Below are 18,355 nucleotides of genomic sequence, written 5' to 3'. Positions count from 1 at the left end.
GTTAGCAATGGGACACTCTGTTTCAAGTGAAGTCTTACTGGGAAGTCTAAAGTGTATGACGTAAAGTAGGACTGCCTAGGTTGAGGTAGCCTGGGAGATTATCAAAGCCCCCACACCCTCACCCCTGCAGTTCCACCCTTCAAGGCCCATACCCTTGAACCTCTAAGGCCATCTCTCTACTCTGGGCCACCGGGGAGGGCTGCACGGGTTGTGCTCTGCAAAATGGGGGACACCGTTCCTGTGAGCTACCTTGTGAGGCTGGTAGGGTTAAGGCAAAGCTACGTTTAGGGCAGGGGTGGCAAATAGGTTTCATTTCGAGTGTGAACATGCATTGCTTGTTAGACAAGGTGCCATGAATAATTAATGAGGTCAGGAGCTTCGGGAAGGAGGTGTGAGGTAGCTGTGAATGCTGAGTATCTGCCTTCCCTGTTCTAAGATATAGGAAATAGGAAATTGAACCTTACTAGGAGATATCTTGCCCCTCTCCTTGCAACTCAGTGGTGAATCCAAAATGGAGCTGTCAACCCTATATTGAAAACACACATGTACACACACACACACACACACACACACACACAGACTGGAGGCCCCTATACATGGCAGTCCCCAAGAAGAGCCTCCAGCAGGCCCTGGATCGGGGAACCAGCTCTGCCTCTTTCCCAGAACCCTGTCAGGTTTGATTTTTGGGTGCTTCTGACATTTGTCTTAACCTAATATTGATGTAGAATCCTGTTTGGGCAGAGAGAGGCTGCCATTGAGATTTTTTTTTCCACTTACTCACAACCCTTTGGTGGGGAAGGTTTGGAGCTAGAACTGGCAGAATGAGCCAGATTAAGGATGCCCCTTCACCAGGTCCCACACTGGAGTAAGATCCTCCCTCCTGAGGGCCTCAGAGTCTTCCCACCCTTTGTCAGTGGCATCTCTGGGGATCTGGCCAGGAGGACCAGAAGAGACCTTGTAATGCAGGACAGCAGGCACTGTCTGTTCTCTCTGCAGGGGGTTTCCCAGCTGCCCTGGAGCCTGGGAATCTTCCAGCCTGGGATGAATCATCCTGGCCCTCTGCCTTCACCCCCTCCATTGCTCTGCCTGGACCCAGCTACAGAGTGAGGCCACTAAGGCCAAAACTGATGTTCTCCCTTCTCTGTGGCTAGAGAGGCCAGGAGATGCAAGCTGCAGCCTCTCTAGGACACCATACCACAAAGAGAAGAGTGGTACAGGGAGGTGCTAACAGAAGCTGACCTCCAGGAGGAGAGGGAGGGAGACCCGTCATGCATTGCGATGTGTACTACAGCGGCCCTATTTCAAGAAACAATTAACAAGAGAAAGCATCAAGGGGTGGGTGGCTGGCTCAGTCATAGGCATGCTGCTCTTGTTCTTGGGGTCATGAGTTCGAGCCCCATGTTGGGCATAGAGTTTACTTAAAATTTTGTTGTAAAAAAATGGTAAATCAGTGAGTGAGGTGCCTGGGTGGCTCAGTAGGTTAAGTGTCCGACTTTAGCTCAGGTCATGATCTTGTGGTTCATGAGTTCCAGCCCCGCGTTGGGCTCTGTAACAGCTCAGAGCCCTGGAGCCTGCTTCAGATACTGTGCCTCCCTTTCATTCTGTCCCTCCCCTGCTCTCTCTCTCTCAAAAATAAAATGAAAACATTAAAAAAACAATTTTTTTAACAGTAAATCAAAACAAGCAAACCATATTTATGGGGCACCTGGCTGGCTCAGTCAGTAGAGCATGACACTCTTGATCTCAGGGTCATGAGTTTGAGCCCCATGTGGGGGTAAAGTTTACTTTAAAAAAAAAGGAGAAGGAGAAGAAAAAGGAGGAGAAGAGAAAGCATCAGTTTGGGGCTGGATGCTAGAGCCCCTAGAGGGGAAGGTGGGCCAGGCTAACCGCAAAGAGTTAGCAGAATCAGCCATGGCTAGATGGAGGGGCTCTGGGTCTCATCCCCTTGTCTTGGCCTCGGAAAGATGAAATTGTGCCTTCCCAAGAAATTCCTTATGTGAGTATTTGTTTATTCAGGAAAGAGATACTTTTGAGCGCCCACTTTGTGCTTTGTACTACACCATGTGCTGGCCAAGGTCTCTCCTTCCCTGGAACAAATAGCCCTATAGAGTGTGTGTGAGGTATAGACAGGGAAACAGGCGGACAGTGCCAAGTGCAACTGGGGCCGACTGATGCGCTACCATCAAGGTGGGGTCTGATAAGCAAGGGAAGCCCTCCCAGCGGAAGTGATGTAGAAACTGGGGTCCAAAGAATGAATCAAAGCCAAAGAGGGCTGGGGGCACAGGGAGAAGGCTGTTCCAGGCAGAGGGAGTCTGGGGGAGAGATCCAGCTCTGGGACAGAGAGAGGATGTGGATTTCTTATAGGATTTGGGAGCTGTGTGGCCTTATCTCTAGCTACCTTTGAGCCCAGACAGCTTTCAAGCAGATCCTGGGCATATGTACAGTGTCTGGTCTTCCTGTGTGTGCACATATCTCTCTGCCCAGGGGGCCAGTGAATCACCAACTCCGGACTGGGTATGTTTTTGTGGTTGCCTCCTGACTGTGTGCCTGACTAACACAGGGCCAGGCACATGATCAGGATCAATTTCTCTTGAAAGGTTCTGTTGCAAGTTCATGATCTCCCACTGAGAGAATAGAGATCCAGGGACAATGAGTCATTAGCTCATCAGATATTTGTTGAGCACCTACTCCATGTCAGACATGGGCTAAGCATTGGGGACTGAGAAGAGAACAAGCAAACAAGTTTCCTGCTGGAATGGAGTTTACATTCCACTGGGGGAGGGACCAGGTGTGCAGAATATCAGATAGCACGACTGCCAGAAAGAGGACAACACAGGTCTTGTGATAAGAGGGTGGGTGGGTGGGGTGGCCAGAGAAGCTTGGCTGGGGAAGTATCACTGGGCCATCTCCCATTTGAAAACCTGCAAGAGCTCAGGGGACTGCTGAGGACTTGACACCCTGGAGAGTCAGGGGAACAAAAGGAAAGGCACTGAGGCTGGAGCAAAGGGAATGAGGGCATGAGGGGCGTCAGGGCAGAGACAGGCAGTGACTAGATGGTAGAGCACCCTGCGGCTGATGTAAGGATTTGGATTCTATTTCAAGTCAACTAGGAAGTCTTCCAGGGTTCTAAGCAGAGATGTGGTGAGGCTTGATCTGCCCTTTTAAAAGATCACAACAGCCCCCGGGGTGCCTGGGTGGCTCAGTCGGTTAAGTGTCTGACTTTGACTCAGGTTGTGATCTCATGGTTTGTGAGTTCAAGCCCTGCATCGGGCTCACTGCTGTCAGCACAGAGCCCACTTCGGATCCTTGCCCCCCTCTCTCTCTGCTCCTCCCCAACTTGCACTCTGTTTGTCTCAAAATAAATAAATAAACTTAAAAAAAAAAAAAAAAAAAGATGACAGCAGCCCCAGAGATTTGGGGTATATTTTCAAGGATAAATGAAAATAAGTTGCCAATATGTTGGACGTGGGTTGAGGGAAGGGAAGAGTCCTAGAAGACTCCTGGATTTGGGGCCTATGCAACCAGTTACTCTAGCTGTTGTCGTCAGAAAGAGCTCATTTTGGGGGTCAGATAGGCCCAAATTTCAGTCCTCATTTAACTTTTTCAAGCCTTGGTTTTCTCTTCTGAAAAATGACAATGAATGACAGTTGCCCACAGAGGGTGTTAATTCTTGTCCCTTGACCAAAGAGATTACAGATATCCAGAAAGATAAAGTGTCCTGTCTAAGGTCACATAGCCAGATGAAATACCTCTAAGTTTGCTCACAGGAAAGCCAGGAAGATGTATAGAGGCCCCAGAGGCCAACCTAATACCCAGTTCAAACCTCAGCTCTGAGCATGCGACTCTTGATCTCAGGGTCTTGAGTTTGAGCCTCGCATTGGGTGTAGAGATTATTAAAATAAACTTAAAAAAAAAAAATCTCAGCTCTGAGTCTCAGTTTCCTTATCTGTGAAATGGGAATATATTTCTATCTCCTAGGCCTGAGATGATTAAATGAGATATTGCAAGGTGAGCCCTAGCACAGTGTTATCATATAGTAAGCACTCAGGAAATGGGGGGAGTGTGGGACCTGTCCTCCGAGTCCCTATGTTCTGTTGGGGACACATGTCAGCTACCACATGAAGAATAACATCATTCATGCAGTAGCTTCATCTGTGGTCTGACTTCATCCCCACAGTCATGCTGCAATTTGTCAGTATTTGGCAGATGAGAAAACAGCTCCAGCAACGCCAAAGAACCAGCCCCAAAGCTCACAAGACAAAGCCTGAGCTGTAAACAGGGGGAGTTACAAATTGATGCCTGTGGCCAAGTTGCCTGTTTTAGCGCAGTCTGCAAGCTAGGAATGGTTTCTAAGGTGTTTTTTGTTTTTTTAATGTTTATTCAGTTTTGAGAGAGAGGGGGAGGGAGGGAGGGAGAGAGAGACAGAGAGAGAGAGAGACAGAGAGAGAGAGAGAGAGAGAGAGAGAGAGAGAGAGAGAGAGAGAGAGAAACTGAAGCAGACTCCAGGCTCTGAGCTGTCAGCACAGAGCCCAATGCGGGGCAACTCAGGAACAGTGAGATCATGACCTGAGCTAAAGTTGGAGTCTTAGCCTACTGAGCCACGCAGGCGCCCCGGCTTTTACGCTTTTAAAAAATATATAAAAAAGAATAAAATTTCTTGTAACAATTATAAGAAATTCAAATTTCAGCTGCCATTAACAAGGTCTAATGGGAACAGCCTGGCTCATTTGTTTAAAGGCTGCTTTCGCTACAAGGGCAGAATTGAGTACAACAGAGACAGTAGGGCCTAGAGACACTAAAATTTTCACTCTGCCTCTTTATAGAAAGTGGGGGACGGGGTTGCAGCGTGGGAGAAAATGTGCAGACCCCTACTGGAGGGTACCCCTTCCCTGCAACAGTTCTCTCCCCAAGGAGGTAGAATGGATAAATGGCATCCAAAACAACCCAGGGTCCACTTGAAGGCCTTGAGGGAAGGTATTTTCAAATCCGAAGAAGGCGCGTCATTACACAGACCGCTCTAACCTGGAGGGGCCTTGGAGAAATGGAGCCCAGCCGCCTCTTTTTAGATGACAAAAACTGAGGCCCAGAGACGGAAGGCAACCTGCCCGAGGCCACCTAGGACCCGGCGGGCAGCCAGGTCGGGGGTGGGGGTGGGGTGGAGCCTCTCCCCGGCGGGCAGATGCGGGCCAGCTCCCGGGTGTGAGGCGCCTGGGGCCCCTGGGGCCTCTTCCGTTCAGTTGGGCCCCGGGGGCTGCAGGTCCCAGGGCCGGGAAAGCGGGCGGCCTAGGAGGCCTCTCTCGGGCGGGAAAGGGGAGGGGCCTCGGCTCGCCCACCGCTGCTCCCGCCTCGGCGCTGCCCCGGGGCTTGCCCTCCCCGAGCCCCGCCGGCTGTAAGGAGGGAGCGCGCTCTGCCGGGGGCTACCTGGGTCAGGGGATCGGCCCGGCTGTCTTTTGTCTTTCTATTTTGCAAAGCACGAAGACACGCCCGCTCCCCTGGCTCCAAGAGCAGCAGGGACGCGCGCGGCGGGGGAGCGGCCGGGAGGCGGGGGGGCAGCCCCGGGTGGGGCCCTGGAATCCGAGCCCCGCCCCAGCCGGTTCCCCTGGGGGGAGCCGGGAGGGCCGGCCCCAGGGAGTTCAGCAGGCTCCTTTCAGTTGCAGCCTGCAGAAATGAGAAACCGACTAGCAAACATTTATTAAGGGCGGGGCTGAGGATAGGTGCGCGCAGAGTTCGTCGGTGAAACTGTTAGATCCTACACCTCCACAAGCCCGAGCTTCCCGTGGCGTCCATCGTCCCTCACCTGGCCCTGGCTGCCACAAGGCTCTGCACGACCGATTTGACCCAGATTTCCCCCCTTCCGCGACCACCCTTCCCTCGTGCCCTCCGGAGCTGCAGTCTTCAGCAAACTGATGGATACTCAGCTTCTCCGCACGTTGCTTTCACCTTCCTGCCCTGAAACCTGCCCACCCCACCCAGGACCCCAACCTTACAACCCCTTCGTGGGAAGCTGTTAACTTTCCCACACACTGCAGTAGATCGGGGCGTGGAGGTGGGGAGTAAGGGCACTCTCTTGCTTGCTCCTCGTGGAGCTTTGCAACCCATTTCTCCTCCCTTTGCCTTCTCTACTCATTAAGTCCTGTGGACTTACTACTACCAGTCTAGACGGCCCACAACCCCGCTTGTTACTGAAGGGAAAAAAACATTCTCCTCTATCCTTCAAGCTTTAACTGCTGAACTAAGAGTTAAATTTACATGGGATAGATTAGCAGGAGACAAAACACCACAGTTTTATAACGTGTGCTCAGAGGCCCAATAGTGAAATTGAGACCCAAAGAAATGACTAAGGCATACTTTTTAGACAAAGGGAATAAGACTGAGGAATCCACCAGACAAAATTTAACTTTGGGAGCTTTAGTAAGGAATGCTAAACAGAATTCGGACTGGGGTGGGAAATTAGTGAGAAGTAACAGGCTTGTTCATACAGCTTTCTGGGCTCTAAATTTCCCATCTCTGGATAAGGCTGTCTCTTTACCTCCTGGTATAGGGAGAGTGCCTTTCACGTGGTAGCTTTATTTCCTGCTTTAAGGCAGACAGAGAAGGGTCTGGGTGTCTCACTTGCACAGGCTGTCTCTTTGGTAACTTTTATTTAAAATCACCACTATGCCAGGGACACCTGGGTGGCTCTGACTCTTGATTTCGCCTCAGGTCATGATCTCACAGTTGGGATCTAGCCTCAAGTTAGGCTTTGCAGGGACAGCATGGACCGTGCTTAGGATTCTCTCTCTCCCTCTCTCTCTACCCTTCCCCTGCTCCTGCTCTCTCTCTCTCTCTCTCAAAATAAATATAAAACATGAAAAAAAATAAATCTTTATAATCACCAGTCTGCCAAAGTGGCCCATCTTGGGACAGCCTGCTCTTGGTCCCTACCTTACTTTCTCCTGCAAACTTCATTAAAGCAACTCTCACTGGTCAGACATCTCCCTTCCTCCTGTCACCCTCAACCCATCTCAGCCACTTCCTCCCATGGTGGTATCTTTAACCCCTATCACCAGCATTACCATTTTTTTTAAATGCTTATTTATTTTTGAAAGAGAGACAGAACCTGAGCAGGGGAGGGGCAGAGAGAGAGGGAGACACAGAATCTGAAGTGGGCTCCAGGCTCTGAGCTGTCAGCACAGAACCTGACACAGGGCTTGAACCTATAAACTGCGAGATCTTGACTTGAGCCAAAGTGGAATGCTTAATCGACTGAGCCACCCAGGCATCCCTAAGAGGTCCTCATTCTCTTTGACCAGCACCTCCTGTCCCTCTTTTTCCCTTCCCTTCCCTCTAGCATCTCGTAACTTCATCTGGACCTCCAACCTATTGTTTCTTTTAGTCACCTTCTCCCTTCCTTCCAGCACTATATCCTTCCCAGACTCGCCCTAGTATTAGTTTTGTATTACTTCCCCTTGAGTGGAATGCTTTCTTGAAAAGCTTTTGTTCTCCCACAGAAATGTCTTGGTTTTCCTTGTACTTCACTGGCTGACCCTTCTCATTTTCCGAAACAGGTTCCTCTACTAGGCATCAAAATGGCACACCCCACTCCCTCTCCTCACACGTGGTCCTTGAACTCCTTAAATCAAGGCACTTCTAGGTGATCCTGTCCTATGCTGTGACTTTAAGTAGCACTCACAGGCCATCACACCATCATTGATGTCTTCAGTTCTGACTTCTCTGGGGTCCAACCACTAACTTGACCCCTGCACATGGATGTCTAGTAGTCATCTCAAAGCTAACATTTAGGGGTGCCTGAGTAGCTCAGTGGGTTAAGTGTCTGATTATTGGTTTTGGCTCAGGTCATGATGTGACAGTTTGTGAGTTCGTGCCCTGCATCTGGCTCTGGCACTGCACTCACAACATGGACCCTGCTTGGAGCCTCTCTCCCTCTCTCTCTGCCCCTCCTCCTCAAAATAAATAAACTTAAAAGAAAAAAAAAAAGCTACCATTTATTCACTGAAGTGGCCCTCTGCTCTTTTCGTGCTGATAGGACTCTCTCCCCATGTCCCCAGTCCTATGTCTTCCCCACTGCCATCAATGGCATCCACAACACAATTACTCAAGCCCAAACATGGTGTCATCTTTGATTCCTCTCCTCCCTTCTATGGCCACAAGCAGCCTCTCAGGAGTCCTTGTCAACTCCAAATGAGTCCTTGTCTCCAATAGGTCTGAACACTTGACCCCTAGATTATCACAACAGCCTCATCGCTGATTTCTGTTTCTTCCTCCAGCCCCTTCAGTCTATTCACACAGCAGCCAGAGTGACCTGTCAGGTCAAGCCACGCCTATGCTCAAACCCTGCTGTGTCTCCTATTTGTCTCCAAGTGAAAGTCCCTTCAGTGGCCGGCAAGGCCTAATGACCTGGGGCTCAAGACCTCTTATCATGGTCTGTTTAGGGCTGCTGTAACAAAATACTACAAACTGGGCAGCTTATCCACAACAGAAATTTATTTCTCACAGTTCTTGAGGCTGGAAGTCCAAAGACCAGGGAGCCAGAACAGTCAGGTAGGGGTCACAGACCTCTCTCTGTATCCTCACATGGCAGCAGGGGGCCAGGAATCTCTCTGGGGTCCCCTTTCTCAGGGCACTAGTGCCATTCATGAAAGCTCTGCCCTATGACCTAAGCACGTCCCAAAGCCCCCACCTCCTAATATCAGCACTCAGTACTTGGGGATTAGGATTCAACATATGAATTTTGAGGGGTCAGAACATTCAGACCATAGCGCCTCTTGGACTCCTCTCCTGCTAGTCCACTCAGCCACATGTGCCTTCCTTCCCCTTCTTCCTTCTCCGTGCTCATTCCCCCACAGGGCCATTGACTGGTAGTCTCTTCTGCCTGGGAAGCTCAGTCCCTCACCTCCCACATTTGGTTCAATGTCACCTTATTAGAGCCAAAAGAAGGCACTTTTCCTCGTAATCATAAGGTCTTCTTAGGGGCCAGAGGTGACACTGTTGTTGACAAGGGCAGGAAATTGTGTCTGTATTGCCCTCTGATGAGTACTCTGCACCTTGCAGAGTGCCTGGCACACAGGAGGCACTTTGAAAGTATTTTCAGAGTAAGTGAAACCAAATCCCCTGCAGCCTTAGGGCCTTTGCTCAGTGGTTCCTTCCCCCCCCCCCCCCCCCCCCCCCCCCCCCCCCCCGGCTCTGTGCCACTGAAACGTCAAGGTCCTCTCCCGGTGCAAAAGCCTCAGCTTCTCTTACATTTCCCTGATGACACTTATCACCTAAAATGCTTGGTGTCCGGCTCCCTGACCTGATGTAAAGTTATAGTCTCCTTTCCCAGTGGTATCTGACCACAGGGAGATAGGTTCTCGATAAAGACTAACTTGATCACATGAACATTTGCATTACTATACTTCTCCCTGACCCTCCCAACCCAGCGCTGAATAGTGAAGAGGGAGGAAAAGTCCTTTGTGTTTTTAAATCAACTCTGTTCCTAAATAACTTCTAGCAGCCACAGCCCAAAGAACCATCCATTCATACATTTATTCGACCCAACCTTTATTAGGCATCCCCATGTGCCTGGGGCAATGTAAAGTGCTGTATACATTAGTTATATATACTTGATATCCATTTAATCTTACAGCTCTATGACATAGTGTTATTACCCATTTTACAGATGAGGACATTGAGGAACATGGCAGGAAGGTCTAGAGTCTGCTAAACCTTAAGACCAGGAAGGCCTGAAATTCAGCCCAGAAGTTCTAGCCAGACTCTAGACAGAGCTGACTGGATACCCTTCAGGCATCTCATACTCAACAGGTCCTTAGAACTTGACTTCTCCATACTTCTCTTCCATGGTTCATCACCCCTACTCCCACGCTTCCATCTGCCTGTCATCCCAGCAGGAAACTGGCCTCACAGATCTAATGCAGCACCAAAGCCCTCCTTATCTTTGGCAACTCCACCAAGCCAGCTTCTAGGCATCTGTTCCCACCCCATACCCTTCCTCTGGATCCTGAGCTTTCTAAATGCATCATATCCTGCAGCAGTTCCAAAGTGTCCCTCTGTCCCTCCGATGTCTTATCTTGAGCATAAAGTCCACACTCCAGTCACTTGTTGAATCTCCACTTCTACCTTGCTCCTTCTACTCTCCCTAAAGCTCTGGCCCAGCTGTGGCTCAGATTGGAGCTCTCTTATACCTCTGGGCCTCCGCTGGGCTGGGTTCCTCTCTTTGTCTGGACAAATGCTTAATTGGCCCATAAGACTCAGCTTGGTCTTCTCTATCCCCTAAGACTAGATGACGCCGTGACATCCAATGCTCATCCCTACCCTACTGGAATTGCTTGTCTGTCTGTCCTGTTCCCCAGGTAGAACATAAGCTGCAGAAGTGCTAGGATCCCATTGGTCTTGGAAACAAGGGCCTGGCAGACAGAGCAGGCACTCAGTAGCACATTCGTTGAATGAGTTTTCACAGTTGTCCTAGTGCGGGGCTGTCACACTCATGTAGTGGAGTGGCCCACTTTGGAGTGAGATAAATGGGTTCGCGTCCTGCTTCTGACAGTATTTGTAGGGGTGACTTTAGGTGGGGTGCTTGGCTTCACTGGGCCTGGCATCTTCCACCTGGAAGATGGGATGATAGAATCATCTCCAAGTGGTTAAATTAAAAAGCATGACTGGTGGGAAGAGCTTTGCAGACAATATTTATTAACTAGTGGTTCTGCCTACTTCTGCTGCTCAGCGGGATATGGTAGATTACAAAGATGAGGATTTGATGATCAGACTGCCTGGGTCCAAACATTGATTCCTCCATGATTTAGCTGTGTGACTTTGGGCAGGTTACTTAACCAACTTGAGCCTCAGTTTTGCCATATAAATTGGGGTAATAGTGCCCCTAGGATCTCCGCAGGGTTTCCAGGAGAATAAAATGTGATGATGTATATAAAGCAGTTAGCATGATGTCCCCATAATGGGTGGCTGTATTTTTAGCCATAGCTAAAAATGTAGCACATTTGGAGATCATGACCAGAGCCAAAGTCAGATGCTTAACCAACTGAGCCACTCAGGTGCCCCTAAAGCTTGTTTTTCATACTGAATGGAGGATTTAAGGGAATCGCAACATCTTGACTTTAAGAATAAACTGGCAATCAGTGAGACTGGGGGGAGGGGGAGAATAAACTTCCGATTTCCCCCTGACCAAAAAAAAAAAAAAAAAAAAAGCACATTTGAGTCCTGTAATGTAGTGTGATGGGCAGGAACCCTGGGTTCTCCATAAGTGACTTAGAGACAAATTCCTTCTCTCTGCTGTTCAGTTTTCACTGAACAAAGGGTCAGCTCAACGGGCTCCCTCGAGCTCTGAAGTACCTCAATTCTGAATCCTGCCTGCTCTTTGTCACCCCTAACACTATCTGGCACCCTCTCTAAGGAAAAACTTTTCCAAGGAAAGAGGACAGGCCCTTTTTCCGTCCCTTCAACTCTGCTCCTCAGCCTCATCAAAATTGGCTTACTCTGTGACTCAACCCTCTGGGGTCCCTGTGTTTCTGGCTTCCACTGGGTGCTAATGGGTTAATCTGAGGCACTAATGGAACCCACAGGAACTCAGTGTTAGCTCACTAATGGGTCGCCCCATCTGCCCTCCCTGTAACATAATGCCTTCACCCTGGTAAAAGGCACTCAGGGATTTCCTGTTGGCTCCAATCTGCTGGTTTCTGACATATTGAAAGGCAGAGGCTGAAGAGGGAAGGAGGCAGACTGATAGAAGAGGGGACAGGATGAGGGAGGCTCTGAATCAGCAATCAGGACACCTGGGCTCCCATCCCAGCACTGCCACTGACTCGCTATGTGAGCTTGCGTGAATCCATTCCCCTCTGTGAGCCTCAGTTTCCTCATTTGTGGCATGTACAAGTTAAGCTGTAAATGCCTTGCTGGAGCTAACATTCTGGAATTATCCAATCCTGTCACTTTCTCGGCTGAGGGGTGAATGTCCTTCTAGCGTCATTCAACCTCCACAACTATTGGGCACCTACCATGTGCCAGTTTATGCCAGGCACTGTGGACAGGGGGTGGCAGTGTGCAAATGAGGCGCTGTCCTACCCTACGAGTTCCCAGGCCCTGTGCTATTCTGCTACAGCTTGTCTATTCACAGCATGGAGGAGAGCAAAGAGACCTCCATGCTTACTGAGAACCTCCTGTCTGCCAGACTGAGGGCACAGAGCAAATACAGATGGCTGCAGTTCTTCCATTTCTTTACGTTTTCTGATGACACCGTGTTTTGTCACCTCCTAGCCTTTGCACAAGCCATTCCCTATGCTTGGAATAGTCTTACCTCCCCTGTTTTTTGCCCATTTAACTCAATTTCTTTTTCAAGCCTTGCCTGCCTGCCTTCCTCTTTTCTTTCCCCCCTCCCTCCCCTGCTTCCTTCCTTCCTTACTCCTTTCCTTCCTCCCTCCTTTCCTTCCTCTCTCCCTTCCCTCCTTCATTCCCTCCTTCCTTCCTTCTCTACTTACAGAGCACTTACCATATGCTAGGCTGTGCCCAGGGTTTGGGATCCAGGAGTGAACAAGACACACTCTGTCTCTGTCCCCTGGGAACTTATGGATTCTTTGGGGAGGAAACAGCCAATTAAACAATTTCATACACACACACACACACACACACACACACACACAACAATACAATAATTTAAGTTGCAATGAACATGAGAGGGACAGAAACAGGGCTGAGCTAGAAGGGTGTGGGGCAGCACTCTTGCAGGTGCATGTGCATAGCTCAGAGGCAGGAAAGCAAATGGCTTGTTACGAGAATGGAAAGGCCTGTATACTGGAGCATTGGAGGGAGGAAGGCAAGCAGGGAGGCTGGAAACAGGGCCTGGCTGGAGCAGATCAACCTAGGACTCCTCCCTCATGTTTGGATATGTGCTCACCCTTTATTTCCCCATCACAGCAGGCATCACAATGGATCATCACTGCCTGCTCATTTCCCTGATCCCCCAAATAGACCACAAGTTCTAAAGACAGAGACCACTTCCTGACTTCCTGTAAGTGTTGTGCCCTTTATTCGTTTTTTTTTTTTTTAATGTTTAGTTTATTTATTTTTAAGAGAGAGAGCAAGCACACACTTGAGCAGGAGAGGGACAGAGAGAGGGAGAGAAAGAGAGAGAGAGAGAAACCCAAGCAGGCTCTACTCTGTCAGTGTCAGCATGGAGCGCGATGCGGCCTCGAACCCACAAACTTTGACATCATGGCCTGAGCCAAAACCAAGAGTAAGACACTGAACTGCCCCCCCAGGAACCCCTCTTTTTTTTTCATAAAGATTTTATTTTTTTAAAGTAATCTCTACACCCAACATGGGGCTTGAACTTACAACCCTGAGATCAAGACTTGCACACTTTACCAACTAAGCCAGCCAGGCACCCCTACCCTTTATTCTTGACTCACTGAATAAAGCAAAATACTAATCATCCATAGACCTGCCAGACACTGTCTCTCCAGTCAGCTTCATGTCAGTTCATGGCACCACTGTTCATCCAGCAGCTTAAACAAAATGCCCAGGAATCATTGTGGACACTTTGATTTCCATTTCTCTCCTCTGGCTATCCAGGAAAAGACCTGTCCCCTCTATTTCTCACCCCATCCCGGATCTGCCATGACCTCTGCCCTGGTGCCAGCCTCCATGAGAGCTCTGCGGCCCTCTCTTCCATTTCCCCCATCAGCCCACTCCCCTGCTTTAAATATTGGCAAGTAATTTTTTTTTTTTAACTGTGCAGATTGAAAAGCAAAACAAAAACAAAAGCACAGTCACTTCCCACTGTGCTTAAAATAAAATCTTTATCCCAGCCTACAAGTCCTTGCTGGGCCCCAAGCTCCTGTCCTATGCTGTCCCCTTTCCTTTTTTTTTTTTTTTTTTTTTAATGTTTATTTATTTTTGAGAGAGAGAGAGAGTGGGGTAGGGGCAGAGAAAGAGGCGGAAGAAGATCCAAAGTGGACTCTGTGCTGACAGCCGAGAGTCCATACAGGGCTTGAACCCATGAACTGTGAGATCAAGACCTGAGCTGAAGTTTGATGCTTAACCGACAGACCCACCTAGGTGGCACTCCTCTTTGCTTTGCTAGCCACACTGCTCCGTCTCTCTCTCCTGAATTCCAAGGTTCGTTGCTGCCTCAGGATCCTTACATGTGCTGTTCCCTCCTTGTGCTCAGTTATTTTATTGTCAGTCTTCTTTCTCTCAAAGGTAAATAGCATGAGAGCACTCGTCTGCCTCAATCCTAGCTATAGCCCCACAAGCCTTCAGTTACTTGGTGTTGAATGAATGAAAAGATTTACCTCTTTTATATGCCAGGCTCTGTTCCAAGCACTTTGCATGTAGGACCTGACTGAATCTCACTGTAGCAGAACCTGAGAGAGGAATGGAAGCTTGGGGAGGTGACGTGACCTGCCCAAGGTCATACAGCCAGGAAGTCATGGAGCCTGGATTCAAACAACCTGCCGCCCGCCCCGCCCCCCCCCCCCCAAGACCACACTAGCAACTGCAATGCTACACTGATCCCCACAGCAAACCCTCATGTTTGAATGAACAAATGAATGATTGGGCAAATGATAAACACCTGGACAGAGTGGCATGACTGAATGACAGACAATACCAGCTTTCAGAAGTTCACCATCTTCAATTTCTTGGGTCTCTGTTTTGAAGTGGGGAAAGAAGGGAGCACTCTCAGTGACTGAGGATCCTTGTGTGTGACGCACGGTATCCAATGGCCCTTGTGGTTATCTGCTCTGCCCAGAGTGACTGCCGTGACAGCTTGGGCAATGGTAGCGTTGGTAGCTGTGGGCTCCCCGCCCCCCCTTACCGGGCAGCTCTGCTATCTTTTGAGAGCCGTGGCTCTGCCTGGCTGCCCACCCGCCTGCCAGCCAGAGCTTCTTAGCTCATCAATCATGCCGCCCTGCTCTGCCAGGCTGTATCTGAGGAAGACAAGTCAGCTGAAGACAGAATAGGCCTCAGGCTCTGGAGGGAATGGAAGACACTGCAGGTAGCTGGGGGCCGGGGGGGGGGGGGGGGGGGGGGGGGGGAGGTGCCCAGAGAGGCAGCCATGTCTGGCCCAATCCGGGCTCTGCTAAGGATTGTCGACTGGGGTAGTAGGCAGGGGCAGGGTTCCCATTAGAAAAGCAGTGGGTGAACAGAAGAGGTGGAGAAACAGTTGGTGAGGGGCCAGGGCGGTTTCCCATTGCAACTGAAATTGAGTCTCCCTGAGTGCCCAGGGAGCTGACTGACAGCTCTGGGAAGGCGGACGGTTCAGGAAGCGGATTCAGGGCGGCTTGGCTGCCCTCCTGCACGGCCAGCTCCCCTGGGCTCGCCGTGGCTCAGCTTCCCAGCACCCCCTGCTCCCCAGCACCCCCTGCTCCCTCTCCACCAAGGGGAGGGGAGGGGAGTGGCGGGAGAGGTTGAGGCATCTACACCTTGGCTCCACCCTCTCCTTTCTCAGATAGGAGCCGCTTGGGATTGGGATTTGCAGTCTCTCCCCAGAGAGGTTCTGCTGAAAATCAAGATGTCTGAGTTGAAAATTCCCTGGAGACCTCCTAGTCCAGAAAGACAAATCGGCAGGCTTTTGTTTTTGTTTTGCTTTTCAGTCTGCACAGTTAAAAAAAAAAAAAGAAAGAAAGAAAGAAAGAAAAAAAAAGAGTTGCCAACAATGAAATAGGAATAGATTGCACATAAAAATCTGATTTCTAGTTGCCTTTAAAAAATTAAAAGATCTGGCAACTTTGGGCTGACTTTCCCAGAGCCTAGTAGAGGCAGCTCCCAACAGACCCCACCACCATGTCTGCTCACCCTCACCCCTTTGTGTCACTGCACCTGCTTGGGGGCTTGGAGTGGGCTGGGCCTTTCGAACCCTCACCTATTCCACACCCCCTCCCTGAGGAAAGTGAGGCACACAGCACAGTGAACCAGGAAAGCAGGGTCCCAGGAGTGAACACCCCGGGGCTGGCAGGTCTCCTAGTTTCATATCCCAGGGCTGCCTCTTTTGTGCTGTGTTCTTGGACAACTAGCTCAAGAACTTCTCAGAGCTCCAGTTTTCTCATCTGGCAGTGGAGACAATGGTGGTACCTTGTGAGGAGTAAACATGTAGCACTGCCCTTTGTATGTTTACAAGGAAAATACTCTTAATTTTGAATAGTGGTATGTATGCTAATATATATGTTTCCGTTAATATCAACTCCCACCACACAGACCACTCCCACCCTTAGCAGCTTAAAACAGCATTGTATTCCTGTCTTTTGCAGTTCTGTGTGTGACTTGGTTCAGATGGGTGGTTTTTACCTGGGATTTCTGGTATGGTGGCATTGTGGTCACACGGGCTGGAGGTGCAGTCATTTGAATGCTCGACGGGAGCTGAACATCTCAGATGGCTTTCTCACACACCTGACATATGATATTAGCTATCAGCTGGAGCTCAGATGGGACTGTGGACCACAGTGTCTACATGGCATCTCTCCATGTGGCTTGGGCTTCTCCCAACATGAGTAGAGCTGGAGGCGGAGATTGTCTCAGAGGAAGCAAACAAAGAGAACCAGATGTAGCCACATGACCTTTTATGACCTAGGCTTAGAAGTCACATAGCATCACCTCTACAGTTCTTTATTGATCTAGGCAGGTGTAAACCCACTGAGATTGAGTGGGAGGGGACAGAGACCCCACCTGTCAAAGAATGTTGGGGCTATGTTTTAAAACCATCACAACACATATGTAAACTGAAAAATTAGTCTCCCTTCCACCCCATTCCCTCAGGGCTGAATTACCCTCCCTAATAGCAACCACTAATCCACTGCCTGTGTATCTTCCCAGAGAGAGCCCACATATACATGGACATGAGAGTTTTATACATATAGAGATATCCATACTATTTACTCAGGTTATCCAAGCACTTCTCCAACTCAGGAACCAAACGGACTCAGATAGCCTCTCAGATTAGCTATTTGCTCTCAAACGCTTGCTATTTGCTATCTGAAACGAAATGCAGGAGTCAAAGATTCCAATAATGCAGCATCCCCTGCTATCGGAACCCTCACTATCTGAATTCAGAAACCAAATGGGTTTGGGTAGCAATAGATGCTTGCATAAATATACATAAAAACACTCTCCCCCACGCAAAGCGTGAGTATACGGTGAGTATACGAGACATACTGTTCTGTTCCTTGCTTTTTTCACTTAACAATTTATCTTGGAGATCAGCCGGTTTCAGCAGGGTCTCATTCCCTGTAAGAGCACAGAGCATTCCATTGTTCCAATGCACCCTAATTTGTTTAATCAAATTGGCCACTTGCTTTTCCCCCCCAGTCTTCTGCTAATCACAACCCACACTACAGTAAGTAACCTTGTCCAGAAGTCTCTGTGCCCTTGGGTAAAGTTACCTGTGTGATAAATTCCTAGAGGCAGAATTCCAGGTCAAAGGGCAGGGTTCCTGTGACCATCTCTACTACATCCCAGCAGGACAGGCTCAGCCTCCACATCTTCTCTTGCACTCTGACCTGCATCTTTTGCCCTTGCTCATGCCATCACCCGTGGGATCCTGCCGGCTTCAAGGGCAGCAGGTGGTAGCTGCCTGCCAGCTGCCCACTGAGGTCCTGCAGGGGCCCGCAGTGAGGAGGGGAACGACAAGGCCCTGCAGGGACAGGGATGATGGCCTTTGTAAAAGGAGGACGTGGGGAGCTGGGAGGCACCTCACCCACTTATTTGCCTCCTGATTTCCAGCAGCAATTGCGTCTGTTTCTCTCAGACCCCAAAGTGGTTGCTGAGGTGATTTGGGTTGCTCCCCCTTTAAAGAGAATGAGAGCTTGCTTCCTGGGGCAGGTCCTGCACCCAGCTGTGCAGAGCTCTCTGTAGAAGCTTCCAGATGTGCAAAGGCCAAGAGGAGGAGGTATTATCAGGAGTCCCACTTGCTCTTCCTCTTGCTTTTCAGTGTCACAGGATGCTCACAGCTGCTGGGTTCCACTCCTGGGCTTGCCATGGCATTGAACCAGGAGTCAGGGACCTAAATTCTTGCCCCCACAGTGTGTATCTTCCATTCCCATTTATGGCACAATCATCCTTATGTGCCCTGCATTTTTGTTATTGTTGCTGTTCTCTACCTTTGAAGCCTCTTGATTCTTTTTTTTTAATTCTTTTTTTTAATGTTTATTTATTTTGGGGAGAGAGAGAGAGACAGAGCCCAAGCAGGCAGAGCAGAGAGAGAGGGAGACAGAATCTGAAGCAGGCTCTAGGCTCCCACCTATCAGCACAGAGCCTGACGCGGGGCTCACACCACGAACCCTGAGATTATGACCTGAGCCAAAGTCGGATGCTCAACTATTTGAGCCACCCACGCGCCCCATGTGCCCTGTAT

General features: G+C 49.6%; 1 protein-coding gene across 1 annotated transcript in view; it reads right to left on the bottom strand.

The window, feature by feature from the left end:
- Positions 1-14,885, bottom strand: part of FABP6 (fatty acid binding protein 6) — a 38,676-nt gene extending 23,791 nt beyond the window's left edge. Inside the window, exon 1 of the mRNA XM_019433781.2 lies at positions 14,636-14,885. Within this exon, the coding sequence (XP_019289326.1) occupies positions 14,636-14,638 (3 nt within the window). The 5' untranslated portion in view covers positions 14,639-14,885. The remainder of the gene's footprint in view (positions 1-14,635) is intronic.
- Positions 14,886-18,355: the final 3,470 nt, after the last annotated feature.

The sequence above is a fragment of the Panthera pardus genome, unplaced genomic scaffold (assembly GCF_024362965.1).
Source record: "Panthera pardus isolate Hobbes unplaced genomic scaffold, ASM2436296v1 HiC_scaffold_2, whole genome shotgun sequence".
Classification (NCBI taxonomy): domain Eukaryota; kingdom Metazoa; phylum Chordata; class Mammalia; order Carnivora; family Felidae; genus Panthera; species Panthera pardus.
This window is presented reverse-complemented; position numbering and strand designations above follow the sequence as displayed.